At 38.0% G+C, this 15,432-nt stretch overlaps 1 protein-coding gene and 1 pseudogene across 2 annotated transcripts; both read left to right on the top strand.

The window, feature by feature from the left end:
• The first annotated feature begins 213 nt into the window (after positions 1-213).
• On the top strand, positions 214-4,295 carry LOC131139133 (UDP-glucuronosyltransferase 2C1 pseudogene; annotated as a pseudogene). The gene is made up of 2 exons (XR_013629655.1): positions 214-326; positions 2,144-4,295. The product of XR_013629655.1 is annotated as a UDP-glucuronosyltransferase 2C1 pseudogene (transcript).
• Positions 4,296-10,892: 6,597 nt separating this feature from the next.
• Positions 10,893-13,455, top strand: LOC131139382 (UDP-glucuronosyltransferase 2C1-like). Its single transcript, XM_058088971.2, has one exon. The coding sequence runs from the start codon at positions 10,945-10,947 to the stop codon at positions 12,520-12,522; it is 1,578 nt and encodes a 525-aa protein (XP_057944954.2). The 5' UTR covers positions 10,893-10,944; the 3' UTR covers positions 12,523-13,455.
• The last annotated feature ends 1,977 nt before the right edge of the window (positions 13,456-15,432 follow it).

A 15,432-nucleotide genomic window follows, 5' to 3' on the forward strand; every position in this document is an offset into this window, starting at 1 on the left:
ACGGTATTGTTTACAGTAAAGTAAGTGCACTTTAAAGACGGTCGGACAATCGAGTGTAAAATAACACTGAACCATTCACATAAAAAGGTAAACAAATGAAGCCAACATAATAGTTACATCATCGATCCATATGAGTGGTTGTAATGATTAACTTACGCGCAAACACGCTTTCAATTGACCTCTCATAAGATTATCAGCCTTGCTGCAGCGTCTCCCACACTGCTGCACCGCCCCTGAACGCCACACACCGGAGGACCCAAAACAAGTCGGCGAGTCGTTTCCAGCTTTCCATGTGAAATAAAAAACAACTCCAATAGGATTACACCGTAAGTATGGACTACATACATAAAACGCAACGTTACGATGCGTGTGCTTAGTTTTTGTGTCGATAGAAGGTTTGCCACAGTTTTGGGACTTTCATCAAGTCAAAGTTACATAACGGATTATCGAAATTCCTACATAATTCAACTCAACACTAATCAATCGGTTCAGTCAGTGTGTGAGAAATTGTTTTTCCACCATAAAAATACTGGAAAAGTAAACTGAAACTGTGATCGGTGATCTATGAGGCTCTACGTATATGTGCTTATTATTATGATTATTCGGATTATTGGTTGTGTAAATGCAGGTAACAGCCGACAAGTTAAAAATGTGTGTATGTCATTTATAATTGTACTTTGACCTCTATTTATCTGATTGAGGCTTATTCATGTTATTGTACATTTGCTTTATGTGTCTGCTCTGAAACCATGGCAACATAATGTGATCCAATCTAAGACATCTAAACATAGTGGTTGAGATATTTGAATTTTTAGATATGGTATGTGCTTTATGTATAATGGGAGATGAACAAAAAGGCTCCTTTCACACTTCCTGTAATGATGTCATTTGACATCATTTGATGATAATAGATTGTTCTTGAACCTAAGTAAAACTAAAATCATGCTGTTTGGTAACAGCAGAAAGGACACGCACCAGCAAATATGTGAAAGCGTGAAGGAAAATACATTTCTGGGGATCACAATAGATGAAAATATGAGCTGGAAACCTCATATTACAAATATACAACAAAAGGTGGACAGAAATATTTCAATATTTAACAAAACAAAAAAAAATTGTTCTCAATCAGAAATCACTCCACACTCTTTATTGATCTCTGGTTCTACCATATCTTACTTATTATGTGGAAATATGGGCTAATAACTATAAAAGCAATCTTCACTCACTAAATGTACTGCAAAAAAAGGTCAGTAAGGATAATTCATAATACCGCCTACAGAGAACATACTAACTCCTTATTTCTAAAATCACAAATACTTAAACTTCCTGATATAGTTCATCTTCAAACAGCTAAAATAATGCATAAGGCTAAAAATAACCAATTACCTAAAAATGTTATCCAATACTTCTCTACAAGAGAGGAGAAATATGATCTCAGGGAAGAACTACATTTGAAACACTTATATGCTAGGACTACGTTAAAAAGCCATAGCATTTCAGTATGTGGAATCAAACTATGGAATGGATTGAGTAAGGAACTCAAACAATGCACAACGATGAGACAATTCAAGAAACAATACAAGCAGTTGATGTTAATACAAGGATAAATACAAGGATGAAGAGTCTTGAACCAGTCATGATGTGCTAAAATTAAAATTAAAATTAAAATTAAAATTAAAATTAAAATTAAAATTAAAATTAAAATTAAAATTAAAATTAAAATTAAAATTAAAATTAAAATTAAAATTAAAATTAAAATTAAAATTAAAAGTAAAATTAAAATTAAAATTAAAATTAAAATTAAAATTAAAATTGTATTTAAAAAATAAATTAATTAAATTATATTAGGAAAGCAGGAAGTGAACAAATGTAACAGTTACTGATTGTAAAAGTACCAGAGGGAGGGGTAGGATTTAATAAGCTTTGCTTCTTCCTACTCCTTTTGGACATGTGGAACTGTGAACTGATTATGTGATGCATTCAATTGTAATCTGTATGTTCAAATGAAATAAAACCATTACCATTACCATTACCATTACCATTACCATTACCATTACCATTACCATTACCATTACCATTACCATTACCAAGAAGAAAGAGGGTAAGAATTTTGCAATGGCTGATTCTTATCCTGTCATTTCAGATGAGTGTGATGAGTCTCTGCGGCGCCTTGCTGCTCTTCCTGGTCCTTCCCAGAGGCTGCCATGGAGGCAATATCCTGGTCTTTCCCTCCGAGGGCAGTCATTGGGTAAACATGGACATTTTGATCCGAGAGCTGCACTCTCGAGGGCACAATGTGACCATAGTGCGTCCCAGCAAGACGTGGTACATCAAGGACAACGCTTCCTATTACCACACCGTCTCCGTTCCCGTGGAGAAGAGCTTGAGCAAAGAGTTCATCACCGGTTTGGTTTTTGAGATTATCGAGTTTGAGAGGGGGTCTCTGCCCTTGGTGACTTTTCTCCATCTAAGCATCGGGATGGTCGGAATGTTCCTGGAAGCTCATAATACAGTGGGTGAATTTACGACGGCGATGTTTGAAGATAAGGACCTAATGAAGAGATTAAACGACAGTAAGTTTGACTTGCTTCTCACTGACCCCTGCTGGGGAGGAGGTGTCATTGTCGCTAAATATTTGAACCTTCCGCTGGTGTACAATGTCCGATGGGTAATTGCGACCGAAGGTCATGTCGCCATCGCTCCTTCGCCTTTATCTTACATTCCTATAACAGGAACAGGTAACACTAACAAGATGAGCTTTTTTCAAAGAGTCAAAAACTTTATTGTATTTTTAGTAGGCTACGCACAACATAACTTAGTGATTAAAAACATATACCAGAAAATATGCGATAAATATATGGGGCTCGGTAACGACATGGATCATTTACTAATGTCTGCCGATTTGTGGCTTATGAGAGCTGACTTTGTCTTTGAGTATCCTCGCCCCACCATGCCCAACGTCATCTACATGGGAGGCTTCCAGTGTAAACCCGCCGAGCCTCTACCCGACCACTTGGAGGAGTTCATGCAAAGTTCTGGAGAGCATGGCGTCATCGTGATGTCTCTGGGTACATTTGTGGATGAACTACCTGCCGACTTAACCGTCGACATAGCGGCGGCTTTTGCAGAGTTACCTCAGAAGGTCATTTGGAGGTATAAAGGTGCTACGCCTTCCACTTTGGGGAACAATACTCTACTGGTGGACTGGTTCCCACAGAACGACTTACTCGGACATCCGAAGATGAAACTTTTTGTTGCTCACGGTGGTACAAACGGCGTCCAGGAAGCTATTTATCACGGAGTGCCGGTTGTGGGAATCCCGTTGTTTTTCGACCAGTACGACAACTTGCTGCGTCTTTCAGACAGAGGGGCGGCCATTATAGTCCAGTTGGCATCACTGAATAAAGACAGTTTCTTGAAGGCCGTGCAGGAAGTTCTGGTGAATCCGTCCTACAGGATAAATATTCAGAGACTCTCTCGGCTGCACAGAGATCAGCCCATCGCACCGCTTGACAACGCTATCTTCTGGATCGAGTTTGTGATGAGACACAAAGGTGCGGCTCACCTAAGGAGTGAGTCCTACAAGTTACCCTGGTACATTTACTATTCTGTGGATGTTTGTTTGTTCCTGGTTTTAGTTAGCCTAGCTGGGTCCGTTGTGTTTTTCTTCACTATCAAGTGTCTGTGCTCTGCTTTGTGTCGGAAGAAAATCAAACTCGAGTAGTCAGTCTGGAAGTTCAGGAAGTGTTTTTAAAAGTTCGCATCCACTGGAAAATCATTGTGTTGCTCAATCGTCCATACCACATTTTAAAATAGAGGTCGTTTGAAGGCCATGCTAACCACATTGTGTGTTTATTTAAATTTTTGTAAAAGTACTAAAACAAAATCTATATTTTTGGTTAATTGACATAACTAGTAGATAGTAATAAATATTATGTATTTCTTAGCTGCTTGATACTTTGGTTGTTTGATGGACGACCTGTCATGTACTGTATTTTGCATAGCATTCATTCATTTTCACAAGGGTCGCAGGGGTTGCTGGAGCCTATCCCAGCTGTCTTCAGGCGGGGTACACCCTGGACTGGTGGCCAGCCAATCACAGGGCACATATAGACAAACAACCATTCACACTCACATTCATACCTATGGAGAATTTGGAGTTGCTAATTAACTTATTATTATTATTATAATAATTATTGTTATTATTATTATTATTTACTAATTTTGCTTTGCAACTAACATGTCATTTATAATGTACATAATACACTATAATAAAATACAACTATACAGTAATCCCGCCAGTTGGAGCATAGAAAACATGTTTCTGATCTTCAAAATATGGCTTTCAACATTATTAGAGACCTCTAGACATGAAATAACAACCCTATAATCACCTTTACATTTGTTAATTCATTCATTCATTCATTTTCTACCGCTTTTTCCTCAAAACGTGTTTCTGATCTTCTAAATATGGCTTTTAACATTATTAGAGCCCTCTAGACATGAAATAACACCCCTATAATCACATTTACATTTGTATTACTCCAAATAATAGATATTCATTTATGCATTTTCTACCGCTTTTCCTCACGAGGGTCACGGGGGTTGCTGGAGCCTATCCCAGTCATCTTCGGGTGGGGTACACCCTGGACTGGTGGCCAGCCAATCACAGGGCACATATAGACAAACAACCATTCACACTCACATTCATACCTATGGACAATTTGGAGTCGCTAATTAACCTATTATTATTATAATAATTATTGTTATTGTTATTATTATTTACTAATTTTGCTTTGCAACTAACATGTCATATATAATGTACATAATACACTATAATAAAATACAACTATACAGTAATCCCTCCATCTTTTCATAGTTGGAGCATAGAAAACATGTTTCTTATCTTCTGAATATGGCTTTTAACATTATTAGAGACCTCTAGACATGAAATAACACCCCTATAATCACCTTTACATTTGTTAATTCATTCATTCATTCATTTTCTACCGCTTTTTCCTCAAAACGTGTTTCTGATCTTCTAAATATGGCTTTTAACATTATTAGAGCCCTCTAGACATGAAATAACACCCCTATAATCACATTTACATTTTTATTACTCCAAATAATAGATATTCATTCATGCATTTTCTACCGCTTTTCCTCACGAGGGTCACGGGGGTTGCTGGAGCCTATCCCAGTCATCTTCGGGTGGGGTACACCCTGGACTGGTGGCCAGCCAATCACAGGGCACATATAGACAAACAACCATTCACACTCACATTCATACCTATGGACAATTTGGAGTCGCTAATTAACCTATTATTATTATAATAATTATTGTTATTGTTATTATTATTTACTAATTTTGCTTTGCAACTAACATGTCATATATAATGTACATAATACACTATAATAAAATACAACTATACAGTAATCCCTCCATCTTTTCATAGTTGGAGCATAGAAAACATGTTTCTTATCTTCTGAATATGGCTTTTAACATTATTAGAGACCTCTAGACATGAAATAACACCCCTATAATCACCTTTACATTTGTTAATTCATTCATTCATTCATTTTCTACCGCTTTTTCCTCAAAACGTGTTTCTGATCTTCTAAATATGGCTTTTAACATTATTAGAGCCCTCTAGACATGAAATAACACCCCTATAATCACATTTACATTTTTATTACTCCAAATAATAGATATTCATTCATGCATTTTCTACCGCTTTTCCTCACGAGGGTCACGGGGGTTGCTGGAGCCTATCCCAGTCATCTTCGGGTGGGGTACACCCTGGACTGGTGGCCAGCCAATCACATAGCACATATAGACAAACAACCATTCACACTCACATTCATACCTATGGACAATTTGGAGTCGCTAATTAACCTATTATTATTAGTTAGAGCATAGAAAACATGTTTCTGATCTTCTAAATGTGGCTTTTAACATTATTAGAGCCCTCTAGACATGAAATAACACCCCTATAATCACCTTTACATTTGTACTACTCCAAATAATAGATATTAATTCATTCATTTTCTATCGCTTTTTCCTCACGAGGGTCGCAGGGGGTGCTGGAACCTATCCCAGTTGTCTTGGGGCGAGAGGCGGGGTACACCCTGGACTGGTGGCCAGCCAATCACAGGGCACATATAGACAAACAACCATTCACACTCACATTTATACCTATGGACAATTTGGAGTCGCCAATTAACCTATTATTATTATAATAATTATTGTTATTATTATTATTTACTAATTTTGCTTTGCAACTCCAGCACCCCAGCAATCTTTGTGAGGATAAGCGGTAGAAAATGAATGAATGATCGTGAAAAAAATCTGATACCGATATCGACCGATATCACATTTTTATACCGATATTTTGCCGATAATTATCGGACATGCTTTTTTTTATATACCTATTAGTTTTCATTAATTAACAGAAAAACATTTGTTCTTCCTTTTGATCTGCATATGAAGTACATGCAGTGTTTTCTTGTCCTGGTGGAAATTTTGATCCACTTTTGCATGACTGATCACCTCATTCATTCATTTACCGGAGCATAGACGTACATTGAATGCATTGACTATGGAAGAACGGCAGCGACAAGCATGATATGTGTTGGATTAGCAAAAATAATAATGTCACACTTACATTAAAGACGGATGAGATGCTTGGATGAGAGGAACAATGACGACCTCAACGGTCCAGTTGTTATTGATTGAATGCACTGAGAATACAAGGACCTGTATGAATGAGAATTCATGAATGCATTAATTAAAGACATTACATGGGTTCTAAATGTGTAATAAATGTTGTCTTATATTCTGGTCTACTCATTTTTGGACTCGATCTGAAATACCAGCGTAAAAAGCTGAAGACTACAATGAACAAAAACAAGTATTAGCTCCCACTAAGCAGCCCAGTCTCTACAATAAAGAGCATTGTTCTTTATGGAGTGAGTACTGGGTGGGTCAAGCAAAGCCAGGAAATGTCTGAAATCCCACAGGGGACATTTTTTTGCTCTCTCGCTCACACAAACAGGAACATAAGCTTTGCTTTGAATCTTATTCATCTAACAGGAAGCTTTATTGACGAGGGAAAAAAGTAGTAGCATTGAATTAATCAAGCTTGGATATATAGACACACATATAGACAAACAACCATTCACACTCACATTCATACCTATGGACAATTTGGAGTCGCCAATTAACCTATTATTATTATTATTATAATTATTATTGTTATTATTATTATTATTTACTAATTTTGCTTTGCAACTAACATGTCATATATAATGTACATAATACACTATAATAAAATACAACTATAAAGTAATCCCTCCATCTTTTCATAGTTAAACATAGAAAACATGTTTCTGATCTTCTAAATATGGCTTTTAACATTATTAGAGCCCTCTAGACATGAAATAACACCCCTATAATCACCTTTACATTTGTATTACTCCATATAATAGATATTCATTCATTCATTTTCTACCGCTTTTTCCTCACAAGGGTCGCAGGGGGTGCTGGAGCCTATCCCAGTTGTCTTGGGGCGAGAGGCGGGGTACACACTGGACTGGTGGCCAGCCAATCACAGGGCACATATAGACAAACAACCAAAAGCAGTAGTAATTTTCATTTATTTCTAATTAATTCATTTAAAATTTTAATTTTTTGTTAAATGATTTTTTTTTCAGTTTAAAGTTCCTGCTTATTTTTTTTTAGATATGTCTTCAATGTAAGATTTTCAGTCCTGTCGGTCATTTGTAGTAAAGTCTTATATACTTAAAGTAAAATATACTTGCTGCATGGACAGATAATTTCACTATTATGAAGTATATTTCTTCCAAAAATCTATTTTTTTTTTTTTAATTTTTTTGCAAATACTTGTGTGTATTACTAGATGTTAACGGTCATGTCAAAATGTATGTGTTTGAAATGTTCAAATTTAAAAAAGCATTTTAAAGTTTTTGTCCTACTAGATTAATTTTGAGTTATTTTCAAGAGAAGTGAGTTTTATTCATTTTGCATTAATATGTAATTTAATTTTCATTTATTTCTAATTAATTAATTTTAATTAATTTAAATAATTCATTAATAAATTTATTTTTATTTTTTAGTTACATTTTTTTTTCAGTTTAAAGTTTCCTGCTTATTATTATTATTATTATTATTATTATTATTATTATTATTATTATTCATCCAGTTTCCTACTTATTTTTAGATATGTCTTCAATGTAAGATTTTCGGTCCTGTCGGTCATTTGGAGTAAAGTCTTACCAAGTAAAATATACTTGCTGCATAATTTAAACAGATAATTTCACTATTATGAAGTATTTTTCTTCAAAAACAAAATCACCTTTTTTTTTTATCGTTCAGACGTTTTTTTTTTGCAAATACTCGGCCTAGAAAGACAAACTGGAGATATAAAGGTGGAACACAACAGGAGGACAAGCTGGGACTTGATTCACATTTTTCTCCTGCAATTGTTGGCATTCGATTACGCTGAGTCTGGTGCTGAACTAGAGAAGGGAAATGCTTTAAAATAGCACACAGGGAAAAAGGCTGACTGATCCCTCCCAAAGGACCTTCATCAAAAAGGCTCTTCAGGCTGCAAAGAGATCAGCTGATCAAACAGCCGGATAAGGTCCTCTTCTGGACGTGCATGGTACTGCAACTACTCTGTGGTTGTAGTTTCGTTATCGCTCGCTCACAACCCTTGGCGCATTTAAGACAGACACCCCCCCCCCCCCCCTTCCCCTATGCCGTCATACATATATTGACAAATATCAAGAATTGAATAAGAATGTTCTGAGCTCCTGCTTTTATGGCTTTTTTCATTCATTCATTTTCTACCGCTTATTCTCAAAAAATATGTAAAAATATTTTTAAAAATGTAAAAACTGCCAGCCAATCACAGGGCACATATAGACAAACAACCATTCACACTCACATTCATACCTATGGACAATTTGGAGTCGCCAATTAACCTATTATTATTATTATAATTATTATTGTTATTATTATTATTATTTACTAATTTTGCTTTGCAACTAACATGTCATATATAATGTACATAATACACTATAATAAAATACAACTATACAGTAATCCCTCCATCTTTTTATAGTTAAACATAGAAAACGTGTTTCTGAGCTTCTAAATATGGCTTTTAACATTATTAGAGCCCTCTAGACATGAAATAACACCCCTATAATCACCTTTACATTTGTATTACTCCAAATAATAGATATTCATTCATTCATTTTCTATCGCTTTTTCCTCACGAGGGTCGCAGGGGGTGCTGGAGCCTATCCAAGTTGTCTTGGGGCGAGAGGCGGGGTACACCCTGGACTGGTGGCCAGCCAATCACAGGGCACATATAGACAAACAACCATTCACACTCACATTCATACCTATAGACAATTTGGAGTCGGTAATTAACCTAGCATGTTTTTGGAATGTGGGAGGAAACCGGAGAAAACCCACGCATGCACGGGGAGAACATGCAAACTCCACACAGAGATGACCGAGGGTGGAATTGAACTCGGGTCTCCTAGCTGCGAGACCTACGTACTAACCACTTTTCCGCCATGCAGCCTTGTACCGATAACAGTTTAACCTAAAGAGAAACTTTGAACTTGCCTATCAGCACCCAAGCAATGCAAAGCTTGAAACAACAATATTCAAAGTCAAAGTCCTGCTCCAGTTGGAACGGTGAGGACTGACACGTGTTCCCTTTAGCAAGGCGACTTCTGCACTGGATGTCAAATGAGGTAATATTGACTTTTATCTTTTGTCTCCTGAATTGATAGTTACTTGATAGTACTCGCACTGCAAATTATATACCACTTGCCAAGATTCAAAACCATATTTTTTGATAATCTGTTAGATAATTTCCAGAGTTTTAATGGCTATTTACTCATTATTGCATTCCATTCTCCGCTTATCTGAGTCCGAGTCCCAATTTCCTCATTGGAAAATAATAAAATAATAATAAAATAGGCACGGTGGTCTAGTGGTTAGCGCGCACACCTCACAGCTAGGAGACCAGGGTTCAATTCCACCCTCGGCCATCTCCGTGTGGAGTTTACATGTTCTCAACATGCATGCGTGGGTTTTCTCCGGGTACTCCGGTTTCCTCCCACATTCCAAAAACATGCTAGGTTAATTGGCGACTCCAAATTGTCCATAGGTATGAATGTGAGTGTGAATGGTTGTTTGTCTATATGTGCCCTGTGATTGGCTGGCGACCAGTCCAGGGTGTAACCCGCCTCTCGCCCGAAGACAGCTGGGATAGGCTCCAGCAACCCCCACGACCCTTGTGAGGATAAGCGGTAGAAAATGAATGAATGAATGAATAATAAAATAATAATTAAAAAATGTAAATAAATTCATCTGTTTCGTGGTCTGTCACCACCATAAAAGCGTTATTCACTGTACATGTATTTTGAAGTTTTATGTTGATTTATTTTTGGTTTTGAAAAAAAATTTTTTTTTAATTTTTTTCAAAAATTTCAAAAAAGATTTTTTTCAAAAAAAATTTTTTTTTGAAATGCTGATCATCTGCATGTACTAATGGATGGCTAGTTCTATTTTGCTCTTTTGAGTGAGGCAAAAAAAATTAAAAAAAAATTTTTTTCAAAATTTTTTCAAAATTTTTTTTCAAAATTTTTTTTCAACATTTTTTTTCAAACATTTTTTTTTTCAAAATTGCGTTACTCAAAAGAGCAAAATAGAACTAGCCATCCATTAGTACATGCAGATGATCAGCAAGCAGCACATAAGGAGCCCAAATAATATTCCAATACTTACAGTATGGATCCAGTTCTGGATCACACTTATGCTGGAGCCTACCCTAGCTGACACACGACTGTTTGACCAGATTGATAGTAAACATTTGCTGTACTCCACATTGCAGGTTTAAGATGTACTGGTCCTGGATCTGTTTCACTGCCTCCACTCTTTACGCGACTGCTGTCTCCGGCGGCAAGGTGCTTGTTTACCCGATAGATGGGAGTCACTGGGTGAACATGGAAGTCATCATCGAGGAACTACACTCCAGAGGCCACCAGGTCGCCGTCGTTCGAACAAACGACAGTTGGTACATCAAGGAAAAGTCGCTGCTCTACACCTCCATTACTCTCGACGCGGAGTCGGGCTTCGGGAAAGATTTTATCACATCGTTTGTGGAGCAGTTACTGAAGATCCAGCGGGAAGGAACCACCGTCTGGAATCGTTTTAAACTGGAAATGGAGCAAGCGGAAAAAGCCTCGACGTTGCATGAAAAAACGGGGAAATTACTGCAGTGGATGTTTGAAAATGAAGACTTGGTAGAGTCGTTCAGAAATGCAAAGTATGACCTTGTTCTGACAGATCCTGGTCTACCAGGCGGTGTCATTCTGGCCCGTTACCTGAAACTACCTCTGGTTTTTAACGTGAGGTGGACCAGTCACGGCGAAGGCCACTTTTCCATCGCACCGTCGCCTCTGTCCTATGTACCCATGACCGGAACAGGACTTTCTGATAAAATGAACTTTTTTGAACGAGTTTTTAACGTTCTGTTTTTTGTCTTTAGCGAATACCAAATTTCGAAGTACATTAAACCGCATTACGATAAATTGATTCAAACGTATTTCGGCTCGGATGTGAACTACGACTCTTTATTCCGAGCAGCCGATTTGTGGCTTATGAGAGCGGATTTTGTGTTTGAGTTCCCTCGCCCTACCATGCCCAATGTCATCTACATGGGAGGGTTTCAGTGTAAACCCGCCAAGCCTCTACCCGATCACTTGGAGGAGTTTGTGCTAAATTCCGAAGAACACGGATTCGTCGTTATGTCTCTGGGGACTTTAATAAGCGAACTCCCTGCCGACTTAGCAGATACGATAGCGGCAACTTTTGCTAAGATACCTCAGAAGGTCATCTGGAGGTATAAAGGTGCTAAACCTTCCACTTTGGGGAACAATACTCTTCTGGTGGATTGGATTCCACAGAACGACCTTCTTGGACATCCAAAGATAAAACTCTTTGTAGCTCACGGGGGAACAAATGGCGTCCAGGAGGCTATTTATCACGGTGTTCCCATTCTTGGACTTCCGCTTATTTTCGATCAACGAGACAATCTTTTCAGGATTACCGTGAAAGGAGCAGGGAAGGTCTTAGATATTTTCACCATGGATCAAGATATGTTCTTCCAGGGGTTACAGGAAGTATTGACTGATCCGTCCTACAGGATCAACATGCAGAAACTCTCCAGGTTGCACAAAGATCAGCCCATCAAGCCGCTGGATAACGCTATCTTCTGGATCGAGTTTGTTATGAGACACAAAGGTGCGGCTCACCTGAGAACCGAGTCCTACAAGCTACCCTGGTACGCGTACTACTCCGTGGATGCGGTTCTCTGCTTGGCTGCTGTGGTACTCGTTAGTGTCGTTTCTCTGAGTGCCTTCATTTACTGTCTTTGCTCCAAAGTGTGTCTGAAAACAAAATGTAAACGGGATTAAAAAGTCATTTACACTGGAAACGTGATACGTGAATCGAACAATACACTGCGGAAATTTTACCTGATTAAGAAATTTGGTGTGCCAAAAACCAGGACATAATGACCAAGGAAAAACACGGATCAGGAAATTGGGTAATTTATTGTTGTCTGAAACTTAAAGAGGGCTGCACAGTGGTCGAGCGGTTAGCTCGCAGACCTCACAGCTAGGGGACCAAGGTTCAATTCCACCCTCGGCCATCTCTGTGTGGAGTTTGCATGTTCTCCCCGTGCATGCATGGGTTTTCTCCGGTTTCTTCCCACATTCCCACATCCTCACGTGGGTCGCGGGTGGGTATGCTGGAGCCTATCCCAGCTGTCTTCAGGCGAGAGGCGGGGTACACCCTGGACTGGTGGCCAGCCAATCACAGGGCACATATATGTAGACAAACAACCATTCACACTCAAATTTATACCTATGGACAATTTGGAGTCGCTAATTAACCTAGCATGTTTTTGGAATGTGGGAGGAAACCGGAGTACCCGGAGAAAACCCACGCATGCACGGGGGAGAACATGCAAACTCCACACAGAGGGTGGAATTGAACTCAGGTCTCCTAGCTGCTAACCACCCGTCCGCCGTGCAGCCCTTTTCAATCATACACAACCAAAAGAGAATTCAACCACTGTACAATAAAACAAAAATAAAGTAAAATTTTAGCCTATCCCAGCTGTCTTCAGGCGAGAGGCGGGGTACACCCTGGACTGGTGGCCAGCCAATCACAGGGCACATATAGACAAACAACCATTCACACTCACATTCATACCTATGGACAATTTGGAGTCGCTAATTAACCTAGCATGTTTTTGGAATGTTGGAGGAAACCGAAGAAAACCCACGTATGCACGGGGAGAACATACAAACGCCACACAGATGGTGGAATTGAACTCGGGACTCCTAGCTGCGAGACCTGTGTGCTAACCACTTGTCCACCGTGCAAAATAATACTCATAGTCATATTTCTCAAACTCAACCAGAACATATAAAATTCAGCGTAAGAGTTCTGGTATTGCTCGTCTATGAAGGGAATAAAAATGACATTGAAATTCTGTCTTTGTGCCATTTGTTTTTGTCATACTCTTATTGTAATATACTTTTTGTATGTCAGTGTTCTCTATAGGGACGATGCGTCTCAAAGAGGGAAGCCAGGAATCCAATTTCATACTGAGATTACATCAAAAATGAGCTTCAGTCACATTTTCTCTATGAATCATTTGGCCTTCAAATATTTAAATTGAGCGCACAGACCTCACAGCTAGGAGACATGAGTTCAATTCCACGCTCGGCCATCTCTGTGTGGAGTTTGCTTTTTCTGGTATTGACTTTTTTTTGACAAAAAAATGATATGCCGATATCGCCTAACTCAAAATTTCTGATACCGATATGCAGTGGAATGAACACGTTTGAATGAATATCGTTTTTCATGATTGGGGAAAAAAGGCTGCACGGTGTGCAAGTGGTTAGCACGCATGCCTCACAGCTAGGATACCCGAGTTCAATTCCCCCCTCGGTCATCTCTGTGTGGAGTTTGCATATGTGGGTTTTCTTCGGTTTCCTCCCACATTCCAAAAACATGCTAGGTTAATTAGCGACTCCAAATTGTCCATAGGTATGAATGTGAGTGTGAATGGTTGTTTGTCTATATGTGCCCTGTGATTGGCTGGCCACCAGTCCAGGGTGTACCCCGCCTCTTGCCGGAAGACAGCTGGGATAGGCTCCAGCACCCTTGCGAGGATAAGAGGTAGAAAATGAATGAATGAATATTTAAATTGAACTCACTTCATGGCAATGTTAATATTTCAATTCTATAAAACAGCAAGGTACTTCTACTGTGAAAACTCAAGTAATACTGCTGCTTATAAGGTAATTTTACCATCGTATGCACAGTACTCCTAAAAGTCCTTTGAAAACATGTTGCCCCTGAGTGAGAAAATAAGAATTTTTACCATGATAATGTATATTTCCCTAGTGTAAAAATCCATTTTACACAACAAAGAGAAAATAAATAACATTTCCTTTGAGCAAAATAAAATTTCAACAATAGAGCGAGTCTTGGCGCACCCACAAAAGTAATAAAAATATAAACTTTCATGGTGTAAATATCTACCAAGCAGACTAATTTTTCCCCTGATGTAAATGTCACTTTTAAACAGTAGAGGGAGTACTGAGGCATAAAGAAAAAAAATGTCAACATTCATTTCCACTTTCCTGCTGTTACAGTGACTCTTTAAAGAAAGTAGAGTGCAAAAATAAAAATAAAAATAAAAATAAAAATAAAAATAAAAATAAAAATAAAAATAAAAATAAAAATAAAAATAAAAATAAAAATAAAAATAAAAATAAAAAAAATAATAAGGAAAACACCCAACAACAATAACAACAAATACATAGGGACACATGCAATACTGTGAATAGTGACTATTATTAAGTCTACCACTATAAATGTCTCCTGTATTGGAAAGCAAAATATGTACAAAATCTCTCAGATTCTATCATAAAAATCCAGATGCATCATATATTTGTTGGCAAAATCTTATCATCGTTATCATTAGCAATATTCCTTGATCGACGAAGGGCACAATCACACTTTCACACTACGCCACAGCATCCAACAACATCAGGACCAATGTCTGGTGTGATGAATAAAATATGTAAGCCGCGATTGCTTTCAGTATACAACAGGATACGGGAGACGAGTGTTAAACACCCTGATACAGATATTAGCAGAGCGTCGTCTAACCTCTGATACTTACTGTACATCTTAGGTACAGAACTGCATGGCTTGACTGTATTCCACATTGGTGCCACTCATACAGAACTGTGAGACAGATTAAAAAAGAAAGCAGGAAAAATGCCAGCTTATATTGGAAAACG

This window comes from Doryrhamphus excisus, linkage group LG13 (assembly GCF_037039965.1).
Source record: "Doryrhamphus excisus strain RoL-2023G ecotype Guam linkage group LG13, RoL_Dexc_Guam_v1.1, whole genome shotgun sequence".
Classification (NCBI taxonomy): Eukaryota; Metazoa; Chordata; class Actinopteri; order Syngnathiformes; family Syngnathidae; genus Doryrhamphus; species Doryrhamphus excisus.